Here is a 13,276-nt window from a genome sequence, read left to right as displayed (position 1 = left end):
CAGGGGAAAAATGAATTAAAATAGACTACATACCTGCTTGAGATTTCCACTTAAAGCTGCATAAATTGCCCTCTCGTATCTATTAAAAAGCTCCTGAAATACAGTGAGTATAAATGTGAAATACTGTTTTTCTAAGGATGTACATTTTTTCATAATCTGGAATTTTATAATGTCTTCTAAACGGTTTTATTTATTCACTTGATAGTTCCTAAACTTTAGTTAAAGATCTAGTGGGGCAGTAAGAAGGACTCCTTTGGGGCGCCAGGGTGGCTGAGTTGGTTGAGTGACTGCCTTCGGCTCAGGTTATGATACTGGAGTCCTGAGATTGAGTCCTGCATCAGCTTCCTGCTCAGCGTGGGGTCTGCTTCTCCCTCTGATCTTCCCCCTCTTATGCTCTCTCTCTCTCTCTCTCAAATAAATAAATAAAATCTTAGGGGGAAAAAAAAGGACTCCTTGGTTTGCTGATATAGGCAGTGCTGAAATCTTCAGGAAAAATCAATCATCTCAATTTCAAATATAGGATGAAAGATCCAACTCTAACAGATGCTTTGATTACTTATCATAGTCGAATTTTATTCCAGATAGATCTGGAGTAGCTGTTTTCCTCTAGGAAGTTCCTAAATGCCTAACACTACTTGATACTTACAGAACATCACAACAAGGCACCTGGGACCTGTCTTTTATCAGTCTGCATTTGATTCCTAAGTAGGACTAATTATGTTTATCAAATTAGTTCATTTTACTATCAGATTCTATTAATGGCACTTCCTGTTTTCTTATCATCTAAATAAGACTTTAGAGACTTTCACTATATACCTGAATCCTCCTCTGCCTTTGTTTCCAATCACCCTTTTGACTACTCTTGTTCCTTCCTTTCCACTATCAATATTATCCTAGGACAGGCCCTTAATACTTAGTGTCTGAATAATTCCAACAGGCTCCTAACTAGTTTCTCAGCCTTCGGTCCCTTTAATTTTTAAGCCTATTTTTTTTCACGGTCATGTTAATCTTCTTAAAGCACTGTTACCATGTGCTCTCAAAGTTTTGATGGTTCGCTACTATCAATGATATATACTCCTTCTTTAGAGAAATACTTGAGGACCACCAATGCCTGTTCTTTTTTTTTAAAGATTTTATTTATTTATTTGATAGACAGAGATCACAAGTAGGCAGAGAGGCAGGCAGAGAGAGAGGAGGAAGCAGGCTCCCTGCCAAGCAGAGAGCCCGATGCGGAACTCGATCCCAGGACCCTGAGATCATGACCTGAGCCAAAGGCAGAGGCTTAACCCACTGAGCCACCCAGGTGCCCCCAATGCCTATTCTTAATTTAACTTTTTCAATCATCTTTTCCATTAGTTCTATTCCAACCTTTGTTTTGAAAATGTGAATTTGTTCCAGTGCAACTGATCTATCAAGGAACAACTTAAACGTAGTGCAAATTTCTCATAACACAAATTTCATCTACAAGAAACACTAGGTGAATGCAGAAAACCACACCGAGCTGAATGGAGCCAGTTATAAATACACAAAACTAACATATCTCAAACATCTACCTGCCACCTCACTTCATTAGGTATATTATAAGCTAACTCCATCCATATCAAGTGTTACAATTTTCATTTTAATTTCAGCTAATCTCCTTCTATACCTCACAGTAACTCACAAGCTGCAACGCCCTGACACTCAAATGCACAAGTAAACTTCAGTGTTTTTTCAAGGTAAAATGCCATATTTACTGTACCATTTGTGTATTTCCTGTTTAACAGGGTTTTGTTAAGTTTTTATCTTTTGATGTGTCGCCGAAGGTTTTTGAGTACTGTGCTCAAAACTCTATTTTCCCCAAAAGGCCTGTGGGTTTTCTGCAAAATTTTGCATGCTGCAGTGATTTTTTTTTTTTAGGAATGCACAGGTCATATGGTATCGTAACAGAACTGACTCTATTTCCTTTTATGAGCCCTCTGCTCCAAGGTAGGCCTACCACCTTCCATTAGGTTTTCCAACTTATATAACCTACCAAGAATTCCTTCCTCTTCTTTTCATATCCAACAACTCAAATCCTAGTAATTTTTTAAATTGCAATTCAATTCTCTTCTCTGGGAAGCCAGATTTAGCCCAAATGCTTATTCTCTGAATTCATTTGATACCTTCTTTCTATTTTTGCCTTTTATCAGTATTTAATTCTTAGTACTTAGTGTCTGAATAATTCTGGTTAGTAGTTAAACCTCCCAACCCATTCTTCAATTTGATCAGAAGTTTTTTGAAAATGGGCCCCTGCCTGGCTCAGGCAACGTGATCAGAAGTTTTCCGAAAATAGGGGCACCTCCCTGGCTCAGTTAGTAGAGCATGCAACTCAATCTCAGGGTTATGAATTCGAGCCCCACAACTAGGTGTGGTACCTACTTAAAAAAAATAAAAAAGTTTTTGGAAACAGAAACCTTAGTGTTCTACCACTCTAAATGTTTCACAGCACCATCAGCAGGCTTGCAATTAATTAAAAATCAGTATCAATAAAGATTTTCTTGTATCTTACATCTTCTGCCATTCTCCAACAACTTATTTTCCAAATGATTCTATATGGATTCCCTTCTACAGGTTCTAATTCTGTTCCTATAAAACAGTAAAAGAAATAAAAATTTACAGTTTAAAATAGACAACTCCTTATTTCAACAATTTCTAAAAACAAAAGCTATGCTTCATAAAGACTGGCATTTAGAGCTAAATATATCATCTCATTCTGAGAATCGAATCTACTAAAATACCTCCATTCACATTAGGGTCATGGTAGAGTTTCCAGCCTTCAAGTGTTGCAGCTCTCCATGCTTGACCACAACGTTTACAGAGTCGTTGTGCCTTTAGAAACAAAAAGGGGCAGTCAGTCATATAACCAGAGTTAAAAGCATTTGTGACTTAACGAAAAGTATAAGCAGGGGCGCCTGGGTGGCTCAGTCAGTTAGGCATCTGTCTGCCTTTGGCTCAGGTCATGATCTCAGGGTCCTGAGATCAAGTCCTGCATCGGGCTCCATGCTCAGCCAGGAACCTGCTTCTCTTTCTCTCCCCTCCACTTGTGTTCTCTCAAATAAGCAAATAAAATCTGGATGCCTGGGTGTCTCAGTTGGTTAAGTGACTGCCTTTGGCTCAGGTCGAGATTCCAGGGTCTTGGGATCAAGCCCCATTTCGGGCTCCTTGCTTAGTGGAAGCCTGCTTCCCTCTCCCCCTCTCCCTCTGCCAGCTGCTCCCCCTGCTTGTATTCTTTCTCTCTGTGTCAAATAAATAAAATCTTTAAAAATGAATGAATAAATAAAAAAGAAAGGCATAAGCAATATATGTCAGGATTAGATAATTTTTTTTTCTTAAGAATTTATTTATTTGACAGAGAGAGATCATAAGTAGGCAGAGAGGCAGGCAGAGAGAGAGAGGGAAGCAGGTTCCCTGCTGAGCAGAAAGCCCCATGCGGGGCTCGATCCCAGAACCCTGAGATCATGACCTGAGCCGAAGGCAGAGGCTTAAACCACTGAGCCACCCAGGTGCCCCCAGGATTAGATAATTTAAAGCACAATATTTCAAAGGACAATGTAGGCAACTACTACTGGCATTTCACTTTGCCACCAGCAAGCATGTCTGTTCTGTGGTCTCTGCCTTTCTTTCTTTCCCTAATAATCCTTTTGGTTTTGGGCTTACTAATCGGCTCCCATGGTGCCCACAAGCATTTATTTCCGTTAGAGACAAATGGGGCTTAAGAGATTGATATGACCACTGATCCACACAAAAGTATTATGAAAACCAGTCTCTATAACGACAAGGCCCTAGTCCTCATTCAGCCCACTGATATTTATGTTAACTGTGACCAAACAGATGAACTTAGACTAATCAGTGAAACATACCAGTGAGATAGATAGCATCACCTCTTTAGGAACTGTCTCTTCCCCATTTAGTTCATATGGTTTAGGTAAGATCCTATGATCCTACCTCTGAACTCTAGGATTAGGGATGTGACCTAACAAGAATCACTCCCAGGGCTCTTGCTGGAGATTCTGAGAAGGAGACATACTCTTTCTGCTGGAAATGCTAGCAGGCAGGAGGATGTAAGCCTGGGGCTGCTGGGCCATCACTGACATGAGGCTTCTCGAGAATGAAGCCACACAGAGAGGGATAGAGCCAAGAGCCTGGGAAAGAGATGGTATCCTAGTGGGATATCTTTTGAGTCCCTGGATCCTGCTTAAAACCAAATATAACCCCCTAGACGTCCCTGTTCCACAAACCAATCAATTCCTCCCTTGTAAATAACCTGAGTTGGGTTTCTATCACTTGAAGCTAGAGAACCCAATTAATATAACCAGTTATAGAATACCCTACCCCAAACATCATTCTGGATTTGTGGCTATTAAAAATTATAAATGCTATGTAGTAACATAGAAAAATGTTTTGATATGCTATCTAAAAAAGGAAGGATAAAATAAATCAGATACAAAAGAACAAATATTGCATGATTCCACTCACATGAAATAGCTAGAATAGGCAAATTCATAGAGACAGAAGTAGATGAGAAGTTACCAAGGGCTGAGGGAAGGGAGGAAATGAGTTATTACATACTGGTTACAGAGTTTTTGTTTGGGTTGATGAAAACTTTTAGAAACATGTAATGGTTTCATAAAATTGTAAATGCAATTAATGGCATTGAAATGTACACTAAAAAATGGTTAAAATGACAAATTTTAGGGCATGTGCGTGGCTTAGCTGTTAAGCATCTGCATTCAGCTCAGGTCAGGAACCGGGGGTCCTGGGATTGAGCCCTGCATCGGGCTCCCTGCTCTGTGGGGAGCCTGCTTCTCCCTCTCCCACTTCCCCGGCTTGTGTTCCCTGTCTCACTGTATCTCTCTCTCTGTCGAATAAATAAAATCTTTAAAAAATAAAATGACAAATTGTGTTATACTTTACTACAGTGAAAAAAATAAATAATGCAATGTATCAAAACTACTGACTTGCATATTTTAAATACAAGATAAGGGGGGGCGCCTGGGTGGCTCAGTGGGTTAAGCCGCTGCCTTCCGCTCAGGTCATGAACCCAGGATCCTGGGATCAAGTCCCGCATCGGGCTCCTTGCTCGGCAGGGAGCCTGCTTCCTCCTCTCCACCTCTTCCTGCCGCTCTGCCTGCTTGTGTGCTCGCCCGCTCTCTCTCTCTCTCTCTCTCTGACTAATAAATAAATAAAATCTTTTAAAAAAATAAAAATAAAAATAAATACAAGGGAAGAATTATATAGTATGTGAATCATAACTCAATAAAGTTGTTTAAAAAAAACCTCAATGTATTATACCATGACTATGATTATGTTCAAAAGAGGTACAAAAGAAAGGTCTTATCAAAAGATAATAAACAGAAGTACTGGCAAGGATGTGGAGAAAAGAGAACCCCTGCACACTGCTGGTGAAAATGCAAACTGTGCAGCCACTGTGGAAAACAGTAAGGAGGTTCCTTAAAAAATTTAAAATAGAATAACCATGTGATCCAGTAATTCCACTTCTGGGTATTTATCTAAAGAAAATAAAAACATTAACTTGAAAATATATATACACCCTCATGTTCACTGCAGCATTTACAATAGCCAAGATACAGAAACAACCTAAGTGTTCACTGAGGGATAAATGGGTAAAAAGATGTGTTACATAGATATACAATGGAGAATTATTTGGCCAAAAAAGAAACATATCTTGCCATCTGCACCAACATGGATGGACCTAGAGGACATTATGCTAAGTGAAATAAGTCAGACTAAGAAAAATATCACGTGACCTCTCTTATATTTGGAATTTAAAAAGTAAAAAACAAAAGCAGCTCATAAACACAGGGAACAGTGGTTGCCAGAGGTGGGTTTGGGAGAGATGGATGAAGGGGGTCCAAAGGTATAAGAAAAAAAGAAAAAAAAATCTTGTTCTCTTGTCAAGTCTTTTTGAGGCTCTAATAGTTTCTTCATGTGTAAGATGAAAATGTTAATAATTATGAGAGTTCTCATTTATTGACTATTTACTGTGAGCCAGACACTGTGCTAGGTACTTCACACAAATTACCTCACATGCAGCCAAAGAGAAAGGTGCTAATTATTTACCTGTTCAGTAGATGAGAAAATTGGGGCACAAAGATGGTGATTAGGTTACTCATGGACAAACAGTGAGTGGTACAGCCAGAGCGACCACCCTGTAATAGAACAGGCTGTGAACTGGGACCAGAGCCCTGCATTCCAACCTTGATTATTTCACTAATCCTGTGACCTTGGAAGTCACCCAAACTGTCTGAGCTTCAGGGTTGTATTACTATTTGCTTGTAAATGAAAATGATGGAAAATATGGACTTTACTGAAGCCCTTGCTATCGCTAAGAAAAAAAAGAGGCAGAAAAAAAAGAGTGCTGTAAGTAAATAATAATAATTTAAAAAACCCCACTATCTGTGGTTATGTAAAGGTAGTGGAACCCTGAGAGTTGTTTTTCAAGCCTTCAAAAATGCGATATTTTTGTTTTCTGTTTTTAAAAAATATATCCTTATTTGCTATTGTGATTCCTACTTATTTCCCTCATCACCAGGCAGTAGCTGGAACTTAAATTATTACCCTAAGCTTGAAGCTCTTAGGCATCAGACTGTCTCAACTCAAGAGTCAGCAAAGCCGTTCAATAAGCTAGATATTCCACATTCTATATGTAAGATCTTAACTATCACAAGAGATTTTATTTTTTTTGTATTTTTTTTTTAAAGATTTTATTTATTTGACAGACAGAGATCACAAGTAGGCAGAGAGGCAGGCGGCGGGGGGGTGGGGGGAGCAGGCTTGCTGCTGAGCAGAGAGCCCGATGTGGGGCTTGATCCCAGCACCCTGGGATCATGACCCGAGCAGAAGACAGAGGCCTTAATCCACTGAGCCACCCAGGCGCCCCACAAAAGAGATTTCAAAAAGTGAGATTTAAAGGAAGAAGTCTGAGGACCATTCAAGGGTAAATAGGGTCACCCAGAAGAGCAATTAGGGCCAGACTCATTCTTAACTCTTAAAAATCAGAACTAAAAATAAGGGGGTTATGCCTAGGGTATGAGGTACAATACATGGAAGCAAAATTTGACATCTTCAAAAGAATTTCCTATTAAGAGTTGCACAATCAAGAATGCACTGCTTTCTGAAGCAATGTGTTTCTTATCACTGGAAACATTCGAACAGGAAGTAGATCCAGAAATACTGTGGAAGAGATTATTGCATCGAGGAGACAAACTAGGTGGTCACAAAGATCCCTTCCAACTTGTAGAGTCTATGACTTTGAAACTGAAGCAGCAGGATATATGACTTACCTCTTCTGTCATTCCAGCACGGATTAAAGTGAAAAGATACTTGAGTAATCGGACTTCATCTTCTCTATCCAGATCATCAAGGGGCATTTTCTGTCTAATAGGAGCATCAGGGTCCTAACAACCCCCCCCCAAAAAAAATCAATGATAAATTCTTTGTACCCACATACATTCTGAATATCACCAAGAGATGATAAATCTCCTGAGTTTATATACTGAGATAACTTTATTTACAATTTAGTTAAGTAACAAAGGGAGTGAAAATATCCCAGGTATTCCAGAGAGACACACAACTATCTGCTGCCCATTCAAAACAAACTCTGTTGGCCCACAAAGGTACAGGTCTAGGTCAGGCAAGGCAGTAACACTACTATGGCAGCCTAGCCAGACAATTCTAAAAATGCTATTCATCATTCCAGCTGACACGAGCTGTACCCTGTTGTAGCAATTACACAACCAAGTTAATTCTAAACAGAATTGAGGGCACCTGGGTGGCTCAGTCGTGAAGCCTCTCCCTTCGGCTCACGTCATGATCCCAGGGTCCTGGAATCGAGAAGCCTGCTTCTCCCTTTCCCATTCTCCCTGCTTGTGTTCCCTCTCTCGCTGTGTCTCTGTCAAATTAAAAAAAAAAAAAAAAAAAAAAAAACACACACAAAAAAAACCCACACAAAAAAACTTAAAACAAAACAGAATGAGGCCTAGATGGAGAATGAGCCAGAGGAAAACTAAGGGAGTCGACAATACATTCCGTAACTTGAAAATGCTTAGCTGGTACTTTGAGAACATACTGAGAAGAGAGCCCACTATGGAACTAAGACCATATAAAACACACCAGTGTCCAATAAAAAAAGTTTAAAGAACAGATTTCTAGTAAATAAAATCCACCTAAAACAGTTATTCCCACCTATTATTTTTCATAGATAGAACAAAATGTGCCTTTAAACATTTGGGATAACATATTGTCCTCACTTTTGCAGTAAATAGCACATGTGATCTTCATGATGAATTTTAAGTGAAAAACTATTTTAATGTGACTCATTTCAAATGCTACTAAGTATATGGTAATATGAATATTGATTCAGAAAATAAAGTTTATAATAAGGAAACTAGCTCTTTCACAAATATTCTGCAGACTGATACAATCGTTCAGTTTTGGAACACAGTCTCTTTCTGGCAAGAAGGAAATAATCACTTTTCAGATGTTAAGATTAAATGATTTTTAATTGCTTGCTACAGGGTAATTTAGCTATGATTTATTTCAAGCTCTTCTAGTAGTTTCCAAAACAATTTTCATCAACATCACTTTGTTACCCAATGGAATTCTATCAATTTTTCCAGTTGTTACTTATTTCTCCCACTTTTCATTATAAACATTTAGTGCACATGTCTCCACCTGTAACAAAGCTCTGTTCCTTTATTTCTACAGGAATTAGACTCCTGTTCTCTTCAATTGTACTGTTATTCCTATTACTCATATCCTGGAATGACCTTTCTAACGTCAAGCTTTCTTCTCCCTGCTTTTTATATGTAAGAGCTTTCTTCTTTACTTTTTTTTTTTTTTTAAAGATTTTATTTATTTATTTGACAGAGAGAAATCACAAGTAGGCAGAGAGGCAAGCAGAGAGAGAGGAGGAAGCAGGCTCCCCGCCAAGCAGAGCCCCCGATACGGGGCTCGATCCCAGGACCCTGGGATCATGACCTGAGCCGAAGGCAGAGGCTTTAACCCACTGAGCCACCCAGGCGCCCCTTCTTTTCTTTTCTTTTTAAAGATTTTATTTATTTATTTGACAGAGATCACAAGTAGGCAGAGAGGCAGGCAGAGAGAGAGAAAGAGTGGGGGAAGCAGGCTCCCCGCTGAGCAGAGAGCCCGACACGGGGCTCGATCCCGGAACCCCGAGATCATGACCACTGAGCCACCCAGGTGCTCCCCCTTTTTTTTTTTTTTAAGATTTTATCTATTTATTTGATAGAGAGAGACAGCAAAAGATAGCAAGAGAGCACAAGCAGCAGGGAGGTAGGTGAACAGAAGCAGGTTCGCCACTGAGCAGGGAACCCGACGTGGAGCTCAGTCCCAGGATCCCAGGACCACCACTTGAACTAAAGGCAGACACTCAACTCAGTTCAGCCACCCAGTCTCCCTAAAAAGAGCTTTCATAAGTCATCACCTTATAGTTGAAGGGTCAAACCTTACTGTAAGACCAAAATTAATTTATTTTTAAAGCTGGGAAATCACTTTCTGAATCTTCTTTTACAATTTACAATTCATGGGCCACAGATATGTTCAAATGCATTTGGTCAAATTCAAATGCAACTGAGTAGCTTTAGAGTTAAATGGTATAATGCAAACTTTTGGGAAACTAAAACTAAGATCTGTGTGAATAAAAATTCTCAGACTTTAGAAAACAATTACAGGCGGCGCCTGGGTGGTTCAGTTGGTTAAGCGACTGCCTTTGGCTCAGGTCATGATCCTGGAGTCCCTGGATTGAGTCCTACATTGGGCTCCCGGCTGAGTGGGGAGTCTGCTTCTTCCTCTGACCCTCTCCCCTCTCTCACGCTCTCAAATAAATAAATAAATAAATAACTCTTTAAAAAAATAAAAATAATAAATGAATTAATAAAATAAAAAACAATCATGGATCCTTGAAGACAACTTTAATTTCAAAGAAACTTACCAATTCAGTGACAAGGGGACGGACACTTCCTATGTAAGAAGGTAGCTGCCGCTGTTTCAGGGTATGCAGGGTGTTTTCCCTGTAAGAAAAAGTATAAAAGTTCTTACAGGAGAAATTTTAGTAGGTCTATTTAAGAAAATAAAATCAAGTCAAAGTAAGAAAAAGAGAGTACAAACTCAGAAATACACGCAAAAATGCTAAACAGAAAGAGGCATTTTGAGCTCAGATGACTAATGATGCTGAACATGTTTTCATGTCTTTATTGGCCATTCATCTGTCTGCTTCTGTGAAGTATCTGTCAAATCTTTGCCCTTTTTTACTGCACTATCTTTTTCTTTTTTCTTTTTTTTTTTTTAAAGATTTTATTTATTCATTTCACAGACAGAGATCACAAGCAGGCCCAGAGGCAGGCAGAGAGAGAGGAAGGGAAGCAGGCTCCCTGCTGAGCAGAGAGCCGGATTCCGGGCTCGATTCCAGGACCCTGGGATCATGACCTGAGCTGAAGGCAGAGGCTTTAACCCACTGAGCCACCTAGGTGCCCCTGCATTATCTTTTTATTGAGTTGTAGTTCTCTATCGGCTACAAGCCTTACATGTTTCTTCCAGTATATGGCTTGCTCTCTTTCATTTTCTTAATGATGTCTCTAATGAGAAGTTTTTCATTTTGATGAAGTCCAATCAATTTTCCCCGATTATTGCTTCCTACAACCTAAGAAACTCTTGTCTATCCCCAAGTCCCCAAAGATGTTCTCCTCTAAAAGCTGTGTGGTTTTTAGCTTTTGTGATCCACCTTGAATTAAATGTTGGGTATGGTGTGAGGGAGGTGTCAAGGCTGATCTTTTTTTTTTTTTGCAGCAGTATCCATTTTTTTATGCATGGTTTGTTGAAAAGACATTTAATACCCCCCACTGGACTGCTTTAATGCCTTTATTGAATACCAACTGACCATCGAAGTGTAGGTCTGTTTCTGGGATCTATATTCTGTTCCACTGATCAGTAAGAAAAGGAGACTAACCATAAAAAACTGTGTGAAAACCTTAACAGGGCATTTTACCTAAAATTTCTAAGTTTTATTTTTTTTAATTTTTTAATTTTTTTTTAAGATTTTATTTATTTATTTGACGGAAAGAGAGATCACAAGTAGGCAGAGAGGCAGGCAGAGAGAGAGAGGAGGAAGCAGGCTCCCTACTGAGCAGAGAGCCCGATGCGGGACTCGATCCCAGGCCCCTGGGATCATGACCTGAGCTGAAGGCAGAGGCTTAACCCACTGAGCCATCCAGGCGCCTTAAAATTTTTAAGTGTTAAATGAAAATTCTGGGGCGCCTGGGTGGCTCAGTCAGTTAACCCTCTGCCTTCAGCTGGGGTCATGATCTCAGGGTCCTGGGATCGAGCCTCAAGTCCAGCTCTCTGCTCAGCAGGGAGCCTGCTTCCGCCTCTCTCTCTGCCTGCCTCTTGGCCTACTTGTGACCTCTGTCAAATAAATAATTAAAATCTTAAAAAAAAAAAGATTTTTTCCTAGAAAAATCACAACCTCTCAAGATTTATTTTTTTTTTTTTAAGATTTTATTTATTTATTTGAGAGACAGTGAGAGAGAGCATGAGAGGAGAGAAGGTCAGAGGGAGAAGCAGACTCCCAGTGGAGCTGGAAGCCCGATGCGGGACTCAATCCCTGGATTCTGGGATTATGACCTGAGCTGAAGGCAGTTGCTTAACCAACTGAGCCACCCAGGTGCCCAAGATTTAATTTTTAACAAACACTGAATAGCACTAATCTCCTAGTTAAGCAAAGATGTAATGATGGACTTGCAGACTTTGTACAGACATAATGTTACTGAACTGAAACACAATCTGAACTTTTTCTTCAAGTCTTAAAATAAACTGTCCCTTTAACCTAGGGATGCTTCTTGGCTTCAAGATCCTAAAATAATTTAGAAGTATTAAAGGATGCAGTGACCAAAGTTTCTTTTAAAAAATCACAAGTAGTTGGAAACATAGCTGAAGTATCTTCTTGATGATCGAAATACAATAGAAAATATAGCCAGGTAACTGTTTGAAAATACATATCAGACATGTCATTATTCTGTTCTCAAGGTTTTCTATCACATTTAGAATAAAGTCCCATAGCTTTACCCTGGCCAGCCTATAAAGGTCCTATAGTATTTGACCCTCTTCAATCTCATTTCCTACCATACTTTTCTTTGCTGGCCTCCTTGTGTAAATACTTTCTGTTTTCTGATCTTTGCAGTTTCTGTTCCTGCCTAGAACACTTATCCCCCAGATGTTTGTGTTTTGCCTCCTCTCACTCACTACCTGTTACATTCTTAGAGAGGCCTGCCCTGATTACCTCTTTTATTTAAACTTGCACCCACTGTCATCCTCTATCTATTAACTCTGACACTCTTTTTCAAAGCTCTGATTTCCAACAGGCTACGTATTTGTGGTCTAACGCTGTTAAACGATTATGACACCATAAAAGCAGAGTTTTTAATCTGTTTTGCTGACAGGCTGAATAAGCAGTAAGAACTGAATATGTGTTGAAAGATAAATAAACAAAGCCAATGTTGAGTGACTTTAAGAATAAATGATTAGTAACTTACCAATACACTGATTTTGCATAAAATTCAATATTATCGGAAAAATCTCCGATCTCATCTTTGGCAATACTCTCTAGCCAATCCACCACAAGCTAGGAAAGAAAAAAAAAAAAAAGTATTAACTATAAAACCTGTCAGTGTTTTATTTAAAGTGGTAATTCCATCCTTAATTTAAAAAAGGTTTCTATTTAAAAAAATACCAACTAACAATTTTTCCAACTACTTTTTACTTTTTTAAGACATACAAATATGGCAAAAGAAAGATATTTTCTACAGGAATAATACAATTCTTAAAAGGCTATTCCTGCAAATACTAGGGCTATTATTCAAAAACTGAAGAACAAGGTTCTTAATGCCTTTTAATTACAAGTAAAAGATCAAAAAGAAAAAAAAGTTAATGTTTTAAACTTAAAAAGCTTCAGTTCTTTGCATGTCATTTAGCTTTTCTCCATGTTTCATAAAAAAGTATTTCAAAATTTTAGTCATACCTGACTTTGTCGGACAAGTGAATCTCTCTGAAATAATGCTTCCACCACCACTTTCTCACTGGCATTAAGAGCCTATTAAAAAATTATTTGAAGGAGAGAAAAAAAAAGATGTTCTAAGAATATTATTTTAATACAAAGGGAAAAGTGAATCTGACATAATTATATTTAATTATGCATAAACATTTAACCATACAACAAATC

General features: G+C 38.8%; 2 protein-coding genes across 7 annotated transcripts in view; both read right to left on the bottom strand.

Moving 5' to 3' along the window:
* MDM2 (MDM2 proto-oncogene) overlaps nt 1-13,276 on the bottom strand; it is a 198,706-nt gene that overhangs the window by 101,577 nt on the left and 83,853 nt on the right. The window lies entirely within an intron of this gene.
* NUP107 (nucleoporin 107) overlaps nt 1-13,276 on the bottom strand; it is a 52,710-nt gene that overhangs the window by 18,828 nt on the left and 20,606 nt on the right. For 5 of the 6 annotated variants that reach the window (XM_047742767.1, XM_047742768.1, XM_047742769.1 and 2 more), the window contains 7 exons: nt 13,076-13,147; nt 12,591-12,679; nt 9,995-10,073; nt 7,326-7,439; nt 2,760-2,850; nt 2,531-2,607; nt 34-93 (listed from right to left, as the gene is read on the bottom strand). In XM_047742767.1, the coding sequence (XP_047598723.1) occupies nt 34-93; nt 2,531-2,607; nt 2,760-2,850; nt 7,326-7,439; nt 9,995-10,073; nt 12,591-12,679; nt 13,076-13,147 (582 nt within the window). The remainder of the gene's footprint in view (nt 1-33; nt 94-2,530; nt 2,608-2,759; nt 2,851-7,325; nt 7,440-9,994; nt 10,074-12,590; nt 12,680-13,075; nt 13,148-13,276) is intronic. The other variant, XM_047742770.1, reaches the window with a different exon arrangement.

The sequence above is a fragment of the Lutra lutra genome, chromosome 8 (genome assembly GCF_902655055.1).
Source record: "Lutra lutra chromosome 8, mLutLut1.2, whole genome shotgun sequence".
NCBI classification, from domain to species: Eukaryota; Metazoa; Chordata; class Mammalia; order Carnivora; family Mustelidae; genus Lutra; species Lutra lutra.
This window is presented reverse-complemented; position numbering and strand designations above follow the sequence as displayed.